The 21,830-nt window shown below is 31.5% G+C and overlaps 1 protein-coding gene and 1 pseudogene across 1 annotated transcript; both read left to right on the forward strand.

Annotated features, from left to right (window-relative positions):
• Positions 1-203: 203 nt before the first annotated feature.
• On the forward strand, positions 204-3,013 carry LOC126554608 (glycine, alanine and asparagine-rich protein-like). The gene is made up of 3 exons (XM_050209664.1): positions 204-349; positions 1,592-1,958; positions 2,478-3,013. The coding sequence occupies exons 2-3, from the start codon at positions 1,592-1,594 to the stop codon at positions 2,891-2,893; spliced, it is 783 nt and encodes a 260-aa protein (XP_050065621.1). The 5' UTR covers positions 204-349; the 3' UTR covers positions 2,894-3,013.
• A 14,323-nt stretch (positions 3,014-17,336) lies between these two features.
• On the forward strand, positions 17,337-20,574 carry LOC126548850 (uncharacterized; annotated as a pseudogene).
• The last annotated feature ends 1,256 nt before the right edge of the window (positions 20,575-21,830 follow it).

A 21,830-nucleotide genomic window follows, 5' to 3' on the forward strand; every position in this document is an offset into this window, starting at 1 on the left:
ACATTTTGTACCTTGTAAAAACTAAAATAAGTCAAAACACGCAACCAGCTTTATAATGGAATTTATGTTTACATTCGTTTCTGTGCACATAAAGCCGGGATTACACAGAGCGGGTAAAACCACACAGTAAGGAGACCGACAAGACAATTGTTGGGAAAAAACGCGCCGCGCACCGGTTATCTAGTCTTCTTCAAAACTACCTACATGATGTATGTGATTGGTGGGGCTGTGTGGGAAGGCAACGGCTACTAACCGGCCTACGGTCTAACTCTTGGTGGCGACTGCCGACTAGCGACAATCGTCCATCACTCACTTTCTCCGGTCTATCCGAACGGTTCCATCTACCGACGTAAGTACATTTTCACATTTTGATCCTTGCACCTTTTACTTTTAGTTTTTTTTTTTTTTTTAATTTATTTATAGTAATTAATTAAAAAAATTACTCAAGCAACAACACCATTTTATTGATCTAATGTAACATATAATTCCCGATTTCCTTAATTAATTATAAATCTTATTATACGATTTTCGTCTGGACTCTCGCGCTAGAGCAGTACCTATATTGTTGGACAAACTATAAATAACCGTGGGCAGTGGTTGTATTTATTTATACTAATTATAAACGGATTACGGACACGTCTTTATGCACCTTATTAATATTTGATTTATTTTAAACATTTCATAATTGTGTCCTTTATTTTAGCACAATGTACAGATTACAGTCATTATTATTTATTATTGTAGTGCAACCCTAATTATTAATTTTATAAAACATAATATTAAGAACAATTCTGTACCATTTATGAATGGTGAATGAGAGTGGCTATTTATTGCCGAATTATATTTTTGGGCGGTGGTCGTTTGGGCGAAAATAATAATTTTTACCGAAAAATAATAGTCCGTTTAGGCGAGTATTATTTGTACCGTTTGGGCGGGGGTAAAAAATATTTACCTTCTTGAGGTAAAAACCTAGATACGGATGATATCGTTGCAATTAATCATTAATCATTATTCATTATTATTATTTATAACTAATAAGTAATAACACTTCAGTGTGCTATTATGTGATTGTGTGTGTTGTCTTGTGAAAAATTATATACTTTCATGTAGTACTTTGTGCGTATAATGTGTTGTTAAAGTGTCAAACTAAAAATCGTATTTTAATATATACAATATAGTATTAATTAATTTACTGATAAACCAATTCAAACCTTATTATAATATTATATAACGTGTTATTTTAATTATTATTTTTCTACTGTAGAGAACTATATTATAGTAATATACATACTATATAATATCTTGCCTATACCATATTATGAATAATTATTAAATTATGTACATTACTATACAATATATAATTAATTAACTTATAAACCTATTTAAACCTTATTTGCACAAAGCTTCAAACGGTAGTTTTGGTAGAATAAACCCTCGCCCAAACGATATATATCTATTCGCCCAAACGGACTATAATTTGGGTTAACTCGCTCAAACGGTCTACTCCCATATTTTTATACAACATGCCATATAATCTTAAAACCTCATTTGAACTTTATACCTATATTAATTGAATGTACCTACAATATAGATGTCTATAAATCTGTATTTTAATGCTGGCGGCGGTGGTGGTGGAGGTGGCGACAGATTTACTGGGAACGGCGGGCCATGGGACGGCGGCTCCGGTAGGACGTGGGACGGTGGCTTCGGCATGGCGTTGGATGGTGGCTTTGGCAGGCCGTGCGACGGCGGCACCGTTCAACTTAGTGATCGCGGCGGTCGTGGTCGTGGTCGTGGCGGCGGCAACGGCGGCACCGCTGAACGTGGCATTGGTCGTGGTGGTCGTGGTCGTAGCGGCCGCGGTCGTGGCGGCGGCACCGCTGAACGTGGAATTGGTCGTGGTGGACGTGGTCGTGGTGGACGAGGTCGAGGTGGACGTGGTCGTGGTGGACGTCAGCGTAAGTACATTTATTATTTAATTAAATTTCAGAAAGATAATATTTAGTAAGATATCCATGTCAGTCGTCAGAGAAGGTCTTCACCCTAACTTCATGAAATTTCAATATTTTAAGATGACGCCACACCCGAATGTGTTGTTTCAGTTTTTTTTTAGATTCTGAGTGGAACGATGAATGCATTGATTTTACAATGATGTGTGTTTTTTTTTGTGTCTGCACACGATAAGTAGTCGAAATAATGTTTCGATTTTTAATTTCAGTATCTTGTTCGATTGGAAAGTGAATATCGTTGGTGCATTGGAGAGGTCAAAATTGAATTTGATTTTTGGTGTAACTTCAAAACAAATTACCGTAGATACATGACATCTTCACTGGTTGTTTAACTATATTTTGTTCTTGTAATAGCCAAAGTGTGTTTTTTTTAAGAATCTTAAAAGAGTTACTAACATTTAACATTTTACTTATACAATAATCAATTTCACTGTTATTTCACATATATTAATTTTTTTGATTTCCTAGGTTGCGATAATTGTGGCTGGCAAGGCCATGTAGCTGTCTCCTGCTATAAGACGGCGGCAGAAGGAGCAGCTACAAAGGCTGCTAGGGCTGCTTTTGCTGCTACGAAGGCTGAAGCTGCAGTAGCAGCAGCAGTAACTTTGGTTGAAAGCCTAAAGGCTCAATCTGCTGCTGCTGCTGCTGCTGCTGCTGCAGCTGCAGCAAAAGCGACAACAGCAACAACAACAGCAACAGCTACACCAACAGCAACAACAACAGCAACAACAACAGCAACAACAACAAAAAAAACAACAGCAACAGCAGCAGCACCAACAACAGCACCAGCAACTCAAACAGCAAAAACATCAACAGCACAACAGCAACAGCATCACCAAAAACAGGGGCATACAAAAAAAAAAAAATGTGTAAAAAAACCGTAAAATAAAAGAAAAAAAATATAAATTATATATGGATGTTTTTGTTTTCCGCTTGCCATTAAAAATATTCAATTGTTGGTTTTTGAATTGAGATTTAAATGCAACTTTGTGAATAAGAGTATGTCTATTGACTAATCTATAGTTTGATTTTAAGGTTGCAATTTGCGTAATTGTTCATTTTTAATTACTAAGGAATATGACACAGCTAAATGTTTATATGAGAAGTTGGTGAGATAAATTATTTTATAAGTTATAAAATGTATAACATTAAGGTTCATTAAGACATTAGTTATGCATAACTTGTAAAAATTAATAGGTATACTACATTATGTATGGTTACAACTGAGGATAATATCACTGAAAAAGAATATTCTAACTAATATCAAAATAATAAATAATAATGCACGTCACTTGTGCACGACAATGTCAGGGAGATGAACAGATTTTATGAAAAATCAAGTACACAAACAATATTGTGAGGACCAACCAATTACAAAGCCTTTCGCAATATACTGGACCAATATATTATTTACCAGCAATAATTTAAATAATTTCAACATAAAAATGAAACATTTTAAATTTTAAACAAGTTAAGTCATAGTTTTAGAAGCACTTCTTAATGGTGTATTTAAAATGAATAATAAATAATATATTCAACTTATATTGCAACATATCTATATTTTCATCAATATAATAATAAAATATTAATATTAGTAATCATAAAAAAAATTCACAAATTCCAACTTTGAATGGTTATAAAGGAAAATAAAAATTGTAATAAATTAATACTCCTTACTACATTTTGTGCACCTATTAGGTATCATTAAGAAAAATTAATTTGTAAATTAAACTTTTTTTAATGATAATAGGTAGAGGTGCACAAAATTATGGAAGAATAGACCAAGGTCCAAGACACAATTTTAGCACTGTAAGTTAATTTTTATATCTAACAGATTGTTATTGGTTTGAATCAACTATCAACATAAAATACATTACACGGCATACCGGCATTGTTCACCTGGCGCTTTCGTCAGCTAAGTACGGTTATTTATGAAGCCCGGGAGTTCTTGGATTTTATTTCGTCGGGTAGTAAATTTTCCTGGCTTTCCACGTATGTATGTTAAGTCCTTCGACTCCCTCCGGAACACTGTCGGAAAAATCAAAAACCACGCGCGCGTATACATTACACGGCATACCGGCATTGTTCACCTGGCGCTTTCGTCAGCTAAGTACGGTTACTTATGAAGCCCGGGAGTTCTTGGATTTTATTTCGTCTGATGGGAAATTTTCCTGGCTTTCCGAATATGTATGTTAAGTCCTTCGACTCCTTCCGGAACACTGTCGGAAAAATCAAAAAACCACGCGCGCGTATACATTACACGGCATACCGGCATTGTTCACCTGGCGCTTTCGTCAGCTAAGTACGTTTACTTATGAAGCCCGGGAGTTCTTGAATTTTATTTCGTCTGATGGGAAATTTTCCTGGCTTTCCGAATATGTATGTTAAGTCCTTCGACTCCCTCCGGAACACTGTCGGAAAAATCAAAAACCACGCGCGCGTATTCATTACACGGCATACCGGCATTGTTCACCTGGCGCTTTCGTCAGCTAAGTACGGTTACTTATGAAGCCCGGGAGTTCTTGGATTTTATTTCGTCTGATGGGAAATTTTCCTGGCTTTCCGAATATGTATGTTAAGTCCTTCGACTCCCTCCGGAACACTGTCGGAAAAATCAAAAACCACGCGCGCGTATACATTACACGGCACACCGGCATTGTTCACCTGGCGCTTTCGTCAGCTAAGTACGGTTACTTATGAAGCCCGGGAGTTCTTGGATTTTATTTCGTCGGGTAGTAAATTTTCCTGGCTTTCCACGTATGTATGTTAAGTCCTTCGACTCCCTCCGGAACACTGTCGGAAAAATCAAAAACCACGCGCGCGTATACATTACACGGCATACCGGCATTGTTCACCTGGCGCTTTCGTCAGCTAAGTACGGTTACTTATGAAGCCCGGGAGTTCTTGGATTTTATTTCGTCGGGTAGTAAATTTTCCTGGCTTTCCACGTATGCATGTTAAGTCCTTCGACTCCCTCCGGAACACTGTCGGAAAAATCAAAAACCACGCGCGCGTATACATTACACGGCATACCGGCATTGTTCACCTGGCGCTTTCGTCAGCTAAGTACGGTAACTTATGAAGCCCGGGAGTTCTTGGATTTTATTTCGTCGGGTATAGTATTTTCCTGCTTTCCACGTATGTATGTTAAGTCCTTCGACTCCCTCCGGAACACTGTCGGAAAAATCAAAAACCACGCGCGCGTATACATTACACGGCATACCGGCATTGTTCACCTGGCGCTTTCGTCAGCTAAGTACGGTTACTTATGAAGCCCGGGAGTTCTTGGATTTTATTTCGTCTGATGGGAAATTTTCCTGGCTTTCCGAATATGTATGTTAAGTCCTTCGACTCCTTCCGGAACACTGTCGGAAAAATCAAAAACCACGCGCGCGTATACATTACACGGCATACCGGCATTGTTCACCTGGCGCTTTCGTCAGCTAAGTACGTTTACTTATGAAGCCCGGGAGTTCTTGAATTTTATTTCGTCTGATGGGAAATTTTCCTGGCTTTCCGAATATGTATGTTAAGTCCTTCGACTCCCTCCGGAACACTGTCGGAAAAATCAAAAACCACGCGCGCGTATACATTACACGGCATACCGGCATTGTTCACCTGGCGCTTTCGTCAGCTAAGTACGGTTACTTATGAAGCCCGGGAGTTCTTGGATTTTATTTCGTCTGATGGGAAATTTTCCTGGCTTTCCGAATATGTATGTTAAGTCCTTCGACTCCCTCCGGAACACTGTCGGAAAAATCAAAAACCACGCGCGCGTGTACATTACACGGCACACCGGCATTGTTCACCTGGCGCTTTCGTCAGCTAAGTACGGTTACTTATGAAGCCCGGAAGTTCTTGGATTTTATTTCGTCTGATGGGAAATTTTCCTGGCTTTCCGAATATGTATGTTAAGTCCTTCGACTCCCTCCGGAACACTGTCGGAAAAATCAAAAACCACGCGCGCGTATTCATTACACGGCATACCGGCATTGTTCACCTGGCGCTTTCGTCAGCTAAGTACGGTTACTTATGAAGCCCGGGAGTTCTTGGATTTTATTTCGTCTGATGGGAAATTTTCCTGGCTTTCCACGTATGTATGTTAAGTCCTTCGACTCCCTCCGGAACACATATGACACAATATGACACAGCTAAATGTTTATATGAGAAGTTGGTGAGATAAATTATTTTATAAGTTATAAAATGTATAACATTAAGGTTCATTAAGACATTTGTTATGCATAACTTGTAATAATTAATAGGTATACTACATTATGTATGGTTACAACTGAGGATAATATCACTTAAATAGAATATTCTAACTAATATCAAAATAATAAATAATAATGCACGTCACTTGTGCACGACAATGTCAGGGAGATGACCAGATTTTAATGAAAAATCAAGTACAGAAACAATATTGTGAGGACCAACCAATTTTAATTATAAATTTGATACTAATATATATAATATATTATACTGAATGTTATCGTCTATAATAATAGAATTTAATCTAGAAAATTAAAATATTATTTATACAAGTTATAACTTTATAATCAAATATATTTATAGTTTCTACAATGAATAATGATATTATATATGTTCTATGCAGGGGATGCAGCAACTCATCAGTCATCGACAATATAAAATTAAGCTACTAATTCAAATAGTATAATATTATATTTAATAATATAAACACTAAACAGTCTAACAGAAATTTAATATGACTAATAACTACAATGAGTAATAAGTATCGACAAAAAGGTTAAATAAATTCGAATTTTAAACGATATGTGAGACGCCATCTACTGATTCTGAACCATCAATAGACTTCGTTAAAAATATGGTATTTACAATACTGGCATTTAATAATTCTACAAAAGATGGCACTTACTAAAGACGTCATATAAAAGCATTAAACATACATCAATAATTAACACCTCCTAGGCTGAAATGAAATCCAACAAATTCAAAAGAAACAAATTGAATTAAACATAAATCAAACACTAAAGAAATACATGAAAAATATCAAACATTGACAAACTCAACAAACAAAAACAATTAAAATATAATTCTCACATGAACAGTCCAATACAACTAAACATAAAATAGACGATAATCATTAATCAAATTCACTTCTCGTAAAGTGTAAGTATAATTTATCAATAATACTTGCACTTTTAGAACATCATTAATAATTTTTGGAAGCCGCAAATCAATGGCGGCTAATATAAATGAATGCAACAAAGTAATTACAAAACCCACAAACAAAACCAAAGCTTTCGTCTAATGTAGGTTAAGTTCTTCGACTCTCCCGGGAACTCGACGAAAAAAAATTAAAAACTACGCACGGACACCCGATACGCGTCCTACGGAAAACAGTCACCTGGCGTGTTGGTACGCCGTTTTCGTTTTCCCAACAAGCTATGAGTCCTTTTTAAATATATACGTCTGATGGGAATTTTTCCTGGCTTTCACGTATGTATGTTTAGTCCTTCGACTCCTCCGGAACACTGTCAGCTAAGTACGGTCACTTAAGAAATTATTTCATGATAAATCTTGTGCCGCTGTCTAGTGGTTAGAAATGGAAGTATTACATACAAACGGCAATGTAAAAGGTGGGCGCCTAGAAAATACCGTAATGCAACCGAGCATACAAGTTTTCTTATCACTAGCCGCCCGAAGAATTTGTTCACCTAGCTTTGTTCACCCAACTTCACACTCGTAAATTTTCTAAAATATTGGTATCATAATAATCAGTAATGTTTGTGTTTTGTAGGGAAGGATAATTCAATGCAGACAGTTTTTCATCTAATTTAAATAAATGAAGTTTTATATGTGAAAGTTGTCTTAGTACACAGTCTTAAAAATATAAAACAAGTAACAAATGCAAAATATATACTTGAAATATAATAATTCATATATTATAATTTAGTAATAGACTATTTTTAATAGTTAATTTAGTTTTATGAACAATTTGCAATGTTAAGTGAACATGTGAATACAGTTCATGCATGTAGGTAGATAGATTGTTAGAAAATAATAATAATTATAATTTCATTACTATTATACTTAAGTATGAGCATATGCAGATTAAAAATAGTAAACTAAATTTTACCATTATTTGAAAGGCATCGTTCACGTTTTTTCCTTTTTGAAATAGAGATTTATTATCTGTTGGGTTGTTATCATAGCTTGACCTTTGATATGCATTTTCTAAAATATAATATATAAATGTTATAATGATTTAATTTTTATATTTACTAAATAAAGTACAATCAGTTTTATATTTACTTGAGTTAGTCGGATGATCACTGGAAAATTCATCGTGACTTGGACTTGGATGAAAACGTTCTAAAATATTAAATAAAAATGTTTTATATATTATCTAGACTAGATTATTCTTATATTATTGAACTATAAATATTAGATCTTTACTTGAGTTAGTTTGACGACCACTGGAAGGTTCTTCGTAATTTAAACTTGTACACAATTTTCTAAAATATAATTGTATATAAATGTTATCATGATTTAATTTTATATTAATTTAAGTAAATTATATAATATTATATTATGAGATCTTTACTTGAATCAGTTTGATAGTCACTTGAAGGTTCACTAGTGTAGCTTAAACTTCGACGGATATTTTCTAAAATGTTAAAATATTATTAGATCAAGATTTTATTTTTATATTATTATTAAATTATAAATGTTCTATCCTTGAATAAGTTTGATGACTACTGAAAGGTTCGGCATAGATTGGACTTTGAACATGTTCTAAAATATCGAATTTAAATAAAATTGTTTGCGCGACTACCTGATCTTTTATGACACCACTGGGTGTCTGCCGGGTATAGACTCGCAGAGTTACATGCGCCGGATAAGTAGTACTATAAATTATTAGCAAATGTACTGGGCAGAAATTACGATGTATTAAAAACAACAGATAACAAATTATAAGCAGTGTTGCCAGTTTAGCCATTTTAAGGCCAAATCTAGCCTTTTTTAATCTGATTTAGCCGATGAATTATTTGATCTAGCTTCTGGCCTTTTTCCTAGCTATTTATCATTTTTAGTTAGCTTATTTCTGGCCTTTAACTAATTTTTTTTTTTTTTAAATATTTCACGATATTTTCACAAATTATTATACATTCCTACGAGAAATTTATTTAACATTCTTTTTAGTATGGGAAAACCGCAGTATTTTCAAAAATTTCGAAAAATCTGGCTACAAGAAAAGTCATTTAAAGAGTGGCTTCAAGAATACGAACAAGATCCAACAAAAGCATTTTGTAAAACTTGTTGCGTAACGATACGAGCAAAGCGATTTGATTTGGTAAGTCATGGAGAAAGCCAAAAACATAAATCGTCAGTAAGTGCCATCAAAATTCATCAACAAAACAGTATTAAATTTAAACCAATTTCCTTAGACACAAATCGATCAGAAGCTGCCTTATCACTTTTTGTGAGTAACCATTGTGCAATATTACCGATTGATCATCTTGGTGAATTGTGCAATACACACTTTACTCATAATAGTATAAAAATTCATAGAACCAAATGTTCTAAAATTATTGTTAATGTCTATGCACCCTACTTTATGTCTAACTTGAAAGAGGACATTGGTGATATGTATAGTTTACTGATTGACGAGTCTACTGATATAGCTGTTCATAAATTTCTTGGAATAGCCATTATATATTTAAGTAAAAGTCAAAAAAAAATAAAAACTACATTTTTATCTCTTGAAGAACTGGTTGGATGTAATGCAATGGCAATTGTAACAGCTATAAAAACTTGTTTAAAAAAATTTGATTTGGATATTAAAAACATGGTAGGTTTAGGTTCTGATAATGCAAGCGTGATGGTTGGTATTAATAACGGCGTCTTTAAAATGTTAAAGGAAGACAATCCTAATTTGATTTTAATTAGATGTGTTTGTCACTCATTACAACTGGCAACTTCCCATGCTTGTGCTCATACTATCCCAAGACATTTAGATTTTTTGATATCTGAAACTTACAATTGGTTTTCTAAATCAACACTACGACAACACTCATATAAAGAAATCTATAATACTATTAACAACGGACATGACCCACTTAAAATAGTTCAAGCATCGAATACTCGTTGGTTGTCAGTCGAAACGGCAGTAGTTCGTATTGTTGGTCAATGGTATGAACTCAAGACCCATTTTGGTATCTCTAGAAATAAAGATAGGTGTTATACAGCTGAAATGTTGTATTCGATATACACAGATGAAAAAAATCTAGCATATTTGCTATTCTTAAGACCATTACTAGGGGAAATTCAAAGAGTGAATAAATTGTTCGAATCAGAACATGTTGATTCAACAAAATTGGCTAAAGATTTAGTGTCTTTAATAACATCATTTATAAAATTAGTAGTTGTTCCTACATATACATACCATCCTGTTAAATCATTAGATTTCACTTCTCACTTAAACCCCAAACCTTATTTAGGTTATGGATTTGAAAATCAAATAAATGAACTTAAAAAAATAAAAAAAATATCAGAAGGTGAAGAAAAGGAATTAAGAGATAGATGTATTGCATTTTTAATTGATATCATAAAACAGTTTCAGCAAAGACTGCCCGATAATATAGACATATTGGAAAAAATTGAATTACTATCTCCTAGTAATTCATTGAAGCAAATAAAAGAGAATATTAGTCCAATATGTGAGTTTTTTGGATTTCAAAATAAAGAAATTGAAAAAATTGATCTACAATGGCGCAACATTAATTTATTAAACTGGAAAAATACTAATTCAGCTGTAGAGTTTTGGAGTGAAGTGTATTCATTTCAAGACTCTGCAAGTAATAATCCGTTTAAAGAACTTGCCAACTTGGCACTTACTGTATTATGTATACCTTGGTCCAATGCAGCTTGTGAACGAGTGTTCAGTCAAATGAATTTGATCAAAAATAAATTAAGAAACAAAATGAAATCGCCAATGCTAATAAGTTTACTATATATTAGATCAGGATTAAAGAGAAATAAAAAGTGTTGTCACAATTTTGTCTTACCAGACTCTGTTATTAAAAAAATTGGAACAAATGATGTTTATAATACAATTGAGACTGAGTTAAATGAGACTGATGATGATAATATTATAAGTTTTGCAGACTTTCAAATTTAATTAAGCATATTTTTTTTTATTTATATCATTATATCATTAATTATTATATATTATAAACAAGAGTTCATTGTTTTACAAGTTAAAAAGATTTATAATTATGTTTTTATTTTTTATTATTTACTATCAAGTGTTTATTAAATTATTATATATTATATATTATTTAATATTATAAAGTTTCAAATATAATTTATTTTAAATTTATCATTTTATCTACTGTTATTAACATAGACCTTATGAGTATAAGGTCTATGGTTATTAAATATGATTATAAATGATAATAATAGTGGTGTGTGATGGTGTGACTCATATAAATAAACTCGTAAATTCATGCAGTAAAGTTGTGTATCACAAAAATGATAACATATCTGCTTGTTTGTTATACATCTTGAATTTTGTTATTTAGCCGAATTCTAGTCTTTTTTTATTGTACTTTCAGCTTATTTCCAAAATAATAACTGGCAACACTGATTATAAGAAAGTGGACTGTATTAAATTTATCGAAAAGAACATATTGCAAACTCTTACACGTATAAATAACAATATATATATATATATATATATATATATATATATATTATATATATATATATTCTTACGTACTAATGTTAGTAAACTTAAAATAACATAGTATTATAAGTATATAGTATCATAATATTATAATATTATAATATAAAATATTAACAAACAAAAAAAAAACAAAAGAGAGGGATGATATAAGGCTGACCTGGATCCAGCTAACGCGTGGGACGGACAATGTTTCTCAGCCTCACCAGTCGTAGCACAAACACCAATGTGAATATACAGCAAAAATGGTCGGGCACTGACGTTGGAAACTTAGTGTGTGTTGTAATACACGGAGAAGACACACCTTAATGGAACGAACTTTGTTAATGCGTGTGTTAATAACGTGTGTATGTTGCAATAAAGGGCGAACACACATTTTAATGAAAGCAATAAAAAACGCAGTTAAGTAAAAATGACGACACAAAACACGACACGGAGACGTAAAAAACCACACGCGCCAGACAACAACAACAAAACAAGGCGACCGGTAGGTCGGCACCAATTTCAGGCGAAGCAGTGTGTCCCCCAATGCCGACAACACAACGGAACGACTCAAAGACGTCGCAAAAACGAACACTATCGTGACCCCTCACGCACGGTGGTAAACTTGCGCCAGCCACACGCGCAAAGACTGCATCCGCGCATCAACGACCGATAAGTATCCAACAAAAATATTAAAATTAGTATAAAATTAAAAATACTAGTGTTTTTACAGAATAGTTCCAAAGAAATATTTACCTTTATAGTCGTATGACACTGGTTTGTTTGATGACCTATTTTTTTGGTAAAACTGAACAGTACCAGAAGCTAATTTTTTTTTATCAATATCTGATATATTTTTACCACCTGAAGGTAGTTTCGGTACTGCAGGTACTTGAACTTATGTAATTTTAGTTGCCTTATCTTCATCACTCGATGATGAAGAACTCATTGTTCTTTTTTTGTGTCTTAAATTTCTGCTAAGCTTGTCGTGTTTGGTATTTGTTGCTAAATCAGTATGAGTTTCTGCCTTTTTGAGTTTATTGAATGCAACATCTAAATCATCTGTAGATTATTTTACATTAAATAAATGTAAAAATTATTTGTTTAAATTAAAAATAATTTCAACTATTACCTGATCTGCTAGTATTTGAGCTTCAAATATAGGCCAGTTTTCATCAGGGCAAACCATTTTTTTAACTGCTTTTATGTAAGCATTGATCGTTTTAAATGTTCCTTGACTAGGCCAGTAACATTTGAATTTGTCCAAAAACCAATTTTTGGGATTATATGGATGCTGCCATCGTCAAATTCAACTACACTTCATATATTGTTTACATCAGACATTGCTGCTGCTGTTAGATGTAGAAAATTAGATAGGTATGATAATAATATAAAAGTATTTACAAATTTTTTTTTTTTTAATATACGTTATGTTATATGATACGTTTGTATACATATATTTAAATTAAGAACCCTATTTACAATAATATAATATAGTAAGATGCAAGTATCAGAGAATTACATCTGTGAACTATCACCATGTAAAATTGGAAACATAGCTAACTTATCACTACCATCATAAATAGGTAAAGCCCGACACTTGTATTTTATTTCCAATATTGGCCAACTTTGGAGGTTAGATTCTAAATCTTCCACTACCCAACAATCAATTATCGAAGAATTACGTGTAGTTTTTTAAATATCTGTATACTTAAAATATTTTTTCCCTTAGACTGTCATGCATTTAAGAACTTGATCAAATACAATATTGCTAATAACTATGATACTTTTATTGTTTAACATGTAATAGTTATCAGGACTTGTAATATGTACACAGATATTGTTAATTTTAGCTTTTTTATATTGCCTATCGACATCAGATGTATCAATAACTGGACCTTTTGATAGTTTCTTTGTATACTTATTTACTAATGAGGAACTAACAGTATAGGTCTTATTATTAGATTCCTCAATGTACCTTCTATGAGGTTGTTGAGTAAGTCTATCAGATTTCCGCAACTGTCGTTTGAGTAACCTAAGTTTATTTTCAAAAGGAAAAGCGCTAAATTCATCCAAAGTTCCTAATAATTTGGCATCATTTACAATATGTAGCAATCCGTGAACATTATGAGAAACAAAGTGTTATCCGTATAAAATTAAAAATGTATCAATAAAATGTTACAATAGTTCTTGGCATAATCAGAATATTTTTGCAAAATACTCTTACTACACAGAATTCGCATACTGACATGAAGAGTCATAATATTATCTATAACTTTTGGATGTAAAATATCTTTTAAAATAACTGGACAAGTATATAACAGAAACTGCCTTAATTCTGTGGCTTTCCATTTCTCAATAAATTCAATACTTTGGGATCTTCGAGCTAAGTCTTTAGTAATATAATATTTTATAATTTTGAAGTCAACGACAATATTTTAGCATGAGGTAAACTTACAAATCTGTAATTTGATTTGCCTTCTAGCCACAATTTTATTATCTTCTTAAGAACATCGATGCATATTAAATGCATATAATCCAAACATACTCTAGTAATAGGTTGTTTAAAATTTTGAATATTTAGTAAAATTGATTGTCTTTGATGAAATTCTTCGTACTCATATCGTATGAATGCCTCATCGGTTCTTAAAATATTATTTTTAATTTCTGGAAAACATATACGACCATTTAGAAATTCACCTTCTTGAGTACATTGGTGCAACTAAAATAACCTGTGTGGCCATTTATTTTGAGAAGAAAAGATTTTGCCGGAGTATCACAAATAATTCTATGGACATAAACTTTATATAATACATCATTAAATAAAAATCCATTGTTAACAATATTTATCATTTCATTCACAAAATCTTGAAAAAAAAATATTTGAATCGTTTGGTTTAGTAAGACCATGATAAACACATATAATAAATATGTGTGAGCTCCCAGCTAAACAGCCCAAAATTGGTCATAATTGACTGTTACTGCTATCAAATAATGCCAAGTCATCAGTTGATATTTTGAGTCTGCAACGTGCTCTGATACTTATATTAAATATAATATATAAATTACTACATACTGTAGCCAACAATAACCATAGGGGCATAACAAACATCCCTATAATTATGCTAAGGGTGAGCAGCCAAGTAAGCAATGATCGGGTATAATAAATTGGGACCTAAAACGAAAGGTAAAAAACCAATCAACAGTATCATCGCCCGTATGCTTTCTACCCGCTAGAATATAACAACTATATGATTTATATGATTGCTGCCGGAGGCATGTAATGAATACATCACCACCCGGTAAAACATACTAGGTACGTAATTACCCACTCGGTAGAATATCATAGATGTATTATTGACGCACGGCGTCGCTCAGATAACGCAAAGCGTGGGAAGAAGCGGATGCAGGTGACGCTGACCATCAGGGACCTTAAGGTACCGCGGGAGTCCGTGGATGATATATAAGGGGGCCAAGATTAGGCACATTTCAGACGTGATCCACCAGAGTTAGAGCGAGCACCTTCACGTCACCCAGTTCAATAATTTCGTCATTTGGACGTAGAATATTTTTGTCGAAATAAAACACTTAGAAATAATTCAAAAGTATTCATTTTTTACATCATTCCATTGTTTGTACGTGGCACGTTACAAGTTCAACATTTTTAAAGTAGGGATATCCTTGATAAATATATTAATAACAATAAATTAGCATCATATAATTCTCAATTATACTTATCAATAAAAATTATTTTACGATTTGAAATTATCTATAATATTATTATACAAGTATCTACAATAAATATCTTAGGTTAATAATTTAGTATATAAAATGTTTATAAAGTATAATCTACATACAAACATACAAATAAATTGTTTCACATTATAAATATATTTATATTAATACATTTTATTATATATATAGTTATTATAACAACAATTGATTTTATATTGGATGGATTAAACATTTATTATAATAGTTTTCAAAACAATAAATTACTTTTTACACTTTTATTCATCATAAATTTACTTTAGATTAATATACTTTGCAGAGTTCAGAAATATAAATTATATTAGTGTAGTAAGCTGACGTAGGTACGGAAAGCCTATAGTGAAAAAGGTCAAACACAACATCACGCCACCGGAATAGGCCACTAATCGGGCCTTCTCATTGGTAAACACCGATTTAGATTATTGTAGCAGTTTTCTATAACGGCAATCATCCTATCCTAATCAGGGCATGTCTCCATATAAATAGGAGCCATTCACAAGCTCTGATCAGAGAAGTCTTACAAGTCTTACACACAACGTCTCACCCATGCTTACCCGAAGCCTCTAGGGAGACGTTCTCACAACACTTACTCTCCGTAGAGTTCTATTCCGTCGAAAAACTTCTAATTATAATAAATATATTAATTAATTTGATACGGTTCAAAAAACAGTTGTAACTTAACGTTTATAATCAATAAAGTCTTAATATTTATTATATATATCTTTTCAACCTCTTCCACTCCAAATAGCAGCGAACGTGCACTCGTCATAAAAGAAGCGTGTACAAACCCAGCGGTGAGAGCGACGGGTTACTACAATGTTATCGATGACCGGCAGCGTATCTTCTGACTACTAGATATCCATTCCATTGTCTCATTGCGAAACTGTCCGTTCACGCTCAATTATAATAATATTTTATTACCGATCGCATTTAGATCAACCGACAAACGATCATCATTTTTTAAATAGTAGTTATTGATTATTAAGCTGTTATTTTAACTATTTTATCTTAGAACCATATGGAAAATTTATATAAAAAGGTAAGTTGTATTTCATTCCATATCATAGCATATTTCGTGGGTAACAACTAACAGGCACGCCTCTGGCCAAAAGGATAGTACACACATATGCGTTGTCTTTGTCTTACAAAAATACATCACAAATTTACAATTTACAAATTTAAAATTATTACAATGGTATTCCAGAATCGATCAATGAAATGGGTAGTGGTGAAGTTTACCGACACCAAGGAATTTAGTGTTCTTCCGGTAAATTGGCTTGTGGAAATCCAACTGAATCATGGACATAGTACCAAATTAAAGTGCTCAGCAGCAACACAACTTACGGTTAGAAAAAACAAATTTAAGTAAACCTAGGATTCTAAAGGCGCGTACACACTAGCGTAACAAAACAGTGAACATGTAACACGTAACAATGTTCGTGTGACATAAGAGTGCAACAAATCACCGATCCGCCGATTGTCGGTATTTTGGCGAAACATCAAAGGGTGATACTCGTTCACGTTACAATATGTATGGACGAAATTACGAACATAATCATGTAACACCTTACGAATATAGCATACAAACATACATTATTTTGAATCAAAAATTAATAAAATATATGCCTATATAATATCGATATTCGATTGTCGAAATAATTATTTATACTAGTATGATATTATTGTTATAATGTTATGCATATTAATATTTATAAATAACCACCAAATTGCAGCATACATTTTATTTTCCATTTTATCATAATAACAACATTAATTTAGTTGACGATTAACCTCCTAAGACAAACCATAGTCCTTTAATACCTATCGTTTAAATACATTTTGTAACTATGGTAAATTGGACAAATGAAAATGTATTAAAACTTATTGAAGTTTATCGTAGTAAGGAAATAATATGGAGCCCTACGAACAAAAATAATTTAAATAAGATTTTGAAAATGATGCTTGGAATGAAATCGCAAGTGAATTGTCCGATCATACTTCAACTACAATCACTGCAAATGACTGTAAAACTAAAATTGTGACAATACTTGCTGCGTATAGAAGAGAAAAAATGAAAATACGTAAAAGTATAGGAACCGGTTCAGGTAAGTCAATATTACGTAAACTAAATTATAGTTAATTATAAAATTTTGTTCACTCATAAGGCGCCGAAGATGTGTATAAGTCATCATAGTTTGCATTTGAAAGTCTAGAATTTTTAAAAAACAAAGATACTCCTCGACAAAGAAGATGCACGGTAAATTTAGAAATTTTTATATGGTTATAACTTATAAGTAATTTTAAAAATATTGGAATATTTTTATTTCGTGTTTATTATCAGCTAATTAAAAAAATAATAATAACATATTAAACTAAAGTGATAAATATAACTACTGATGATAACATTATTTTTTAATACGAGTATTTAAAATATTTTTAAAATACCTATTTAAATTATGCATATTCTTCTTGCCAACTAACATAACCTTCATTACTACAGTAGTGCATTACTTCTTTTCGTATTTCCATCAAATTTAAAGTAGATTTACGCGCTACTCTTCTTATTGGTAATGTATTGTATTTTTTCATTATTAGTGTTCCTCCATGTTCCTTCAATGAAGTTTCCATTTACTTCAGAATCGAATATTCCATTTGGAGTATAAATAGCGGCTGAATTATTATTTCTTCTTAAAAAATTATGGAGATGTGCTATAGTCGTAACAACTAGTTCTGATTTTTCTGGATTTAATAATAGAGGTTTTCGGAGAACTCTAAATACAGATTAAATAATAACGAAAACATTTTCCACTACCCGACGTGCTCGAGAAAGTCTATAATTATATATTCGTTGCGGCGCAGGCGTGCCTTTAGAATGTAAGTCAGGAAAAGGTTTCATTATATTTTCTGTTAAAGAAAATGCTCCATCTCCAATAAAAAAATATGGTATTTTTTTATGTCTACCTGGTAGTGGAGCTTATAATGGTAAATCTAGTGAATTCGATTTTAATCTTTTATTAAGTTGACAATCCTGAAATACACCTGCGTCTGAAATTCTTCCTTGGCAACCTGCATCGACGAATATGAAATTATAGTTCGCATCAACAACAGCAAATAAGACAATACAGAATGAAGATTTATAGTTAATATATTCACTCCTAGTATTGATAGAAGCTTGGATTACCACATGTTTTCCATCCATAGAACCCATTGTGTGTGGAAAGTTCCACTTACTTTCAAAATCATTTGCAATTTCCAACCATTTTTTTTGGTGTATTAAGTACCTGAAGTTGTATATAAAATAATACGATTATAATATAATAATACAAATAAATATTTAAACAATCATATTTCATAGTAATCATTTGTTTTATTCATTTTAATTACTTTGTGTATATTATTCAGCATAAATTATAATTGATTTATTTTTTCATTATGTTAAAAAAATATTTATTAAACTACCTAATTAATTTAAGTTAACATTTTAAAATTGATTATTATTAATATATTATATTATACAGGGTGCTCACCAATTTAGAGAACACTGAATTTCTCGGCTGGAATTTTTTTTATAAACTGGTGGTATATTAATACACATTTTTTGATATATTTCAAATTTTTTTATATTTTGATCTGCTATCTATTTTTCTACCATGCTCAGTAAAAACTTTTTTTTTTGAATAACAACATCTATTTTGAACATCATATTCGGATAGGTCTATTTTTTTAAGCAATTTTGATGTATCAACTATGGTTCTAAATTCAAAATTGACTGAATAAGAGCATGTCAATTTTGATAAATAATACATTTTTTTTATTATTTTAAAAAATTTATAAAATCATTTATAATTAATTCTTATTGGTTACCTTTTGAATATTTGTACGTATTTTTTTTAGTAGTGTTATAATTTTATACCCGTATTATGTTAGTCTTGTTTATGACACTTCTAAAAAAAAAATGTATAAATATTTAAAAAGTAACCATTATGAACTAATTATAAACGATTTTATAAATTTTTAAAATAATAAAAAATGTATTATTTATTAAAATTGACATGGCTCTTATTCAGTCAATTTTGAATTTAGAACCATAATTGATAGGTACATCAAAATTGCTTTTAAAAAAATAGACCTATCCGAATATGATGTTCAAAAAAAAAAGTTTTTACTGAGCATACGCAGACCAAAATTTCTAAAAAATTTGATATGTATCGGAAAATGTGTAATTCTATACCACCAGTTTGTAAAAACAAAAAATGGATTTATTCCAAAAAAATCCGGCCGAGAAATTCCCTAAATTGGCGAACACACTGTATATTATAATAAGTAAAATTGTGCATGTTTGAAATTTTTACTTTAAATAAATAATAATATTTTGTGGTATCATAATCATTTTTATTAATTCTCATGCACACATTATTTACAATCCCCGTAATTTATTTTAGATGTTCGATGATAATGATCCAACCAAAATTAACCAAATTCATACTGAAGAACTACAAATTCATTCAAAAGAATCACAAATTACCTCTGAAAATCAAGGTTCATCAACACAGCCATAAAAAAAAAAAAAAAAATTATCAAAGAAGATGGTAGACTAGATAAAGCGCTTAAAATTCTAGAAACGGTGGCATCAGCCTCATCTGTAAATAATGAAAGTCAATCATTTGGACAGTTTGTTGGAAATAAATTAGAAAAATACAACCAACAAGTTAGAATTAGTATTGTTCAATATGAAATATTTTATTTGAAGCAGATTATGGATATTTTAATCAACAACAATCAACATATCAAAATAATCACTACATTTCTGATCCATCAACTCATAATTATAATTATCATTCACAAAGTTATCCGATGAACATGCATTTTCCTTGATCCTTCATTGCCATACTCATTTCCAACTCATGATACTAATATTACATTTACACCAGTACCACAAACATCTCCAGCTACAATTACACAATCATCTCCAGCTATATTTACACAAACATCTCCAGCTAAATTTACACAAACATCTACACTAGTTCCGTCACCCGCAAGGTTACATTTACTTCTGAAGAAATGGATTTCAGTGATATTATATAAATGTAATTATTATTTAATTCTGTGAAAAAGTTAACAGTTTAAATTAGCCCTCTTTTTTTATCTTTTATAGTTACTTTTAGTTGTTTAAATAATATGTTATTTTAACATTATATATGTATCGTTCTGATAACATATATTACGTACAATATTTATACTATTGTTGTATGTGGCATTTGCCAACAAATAATAATAGAAAAATGTTACTTCTTTGTTTAAATTGCGTAATATTAGGCCAATGAAGCAAATGAGCTGAGGCAGCATATTGTAAAATAACATTTAAGGACGTAAGCACCACAGGATAGGGACAGTGCGGGTTTCGAGTGAGAGACGGCACATGTTCTTAGTTTTGTGTGTTTGTTTGTGTGAATAATAAAGAAATCCAAAATAGTGTGAATTGTTCTTTAATCTTTTTGTGTACCATTAAGATATAGGCATACTACAGTGGCGCCCAACGTCATTCGTAATCCACTACCCGAATTTCTATTGAACACTTGTGTTTTTGTGTTTTTGTTTTTTTTTGTGTAGATTAAATACAAGTCATTTTTGTGTTTTACTTTCATACATATCGCGTTTTGAACCTTTTTTTAAATTCTCACGGCAGGAAGACTACGACCAATTGTAATCATTTTGGTGTTTTACGCACTCGAGGTGAATATTTGTATTTGGTTATAATTGATATATACGTGATCTATTTTTTATTCTTCGTTTATCAATATAACATGTATATATTTATTTTTAGATTCTGAACGAAGTGATGAATGTATTGATTTTACAATGATGTATGTTTTTTTTTTTTTTTTTTGTTTTTTTGTTTTTTTTTGTCTGTGTACAGCATAACTAGTCGAAATAATGACCCAATTTCAAACTATGGGGGTGGTTTCCGATGTAAAAGTGAATATCCTTGGTGCATTATAGAGGTAAAAAAATAACATTTTCCAACAGTTTTCAAAAAATTCGAGAAAAACAAAAAAAAAATGACGGAAAAACGGGAATTTTTACGCAAAATCAATTTTCGACAAAATCGAATAATTTTTACTATAACTCAAAAACTAATCGATGTAAATACTTGAAATTTTCACCAAATATTTAAATTAGCGTTCTCCATACACAGTTAAATTTGAAATATTTATAGACAATTGAAAATTTCAATTTTTCTAAGTATTTTTTTTTTAAATAACGATAAAAAGTTTTTGGCTGACCAAAAAATCTTGAAAATTTAATACAAGGTTTCTTATAAGTTGTTCTTAAAGTGATAA

Source organism: Aphis gossypii, unplaced genomic scaffold, assembly GCF_020184175.1.
Source record: "Aphis gossypii isolate Hap1 unplaced genomic scaffold, ASM2018417v2 Contig00553, whole genome shotgun sequence".
NCBI lineage: Eukaryota > Metazoa > Arthropoda > Insecta > Hemiptera > Aphididae > Aphis > Aphis gossypii.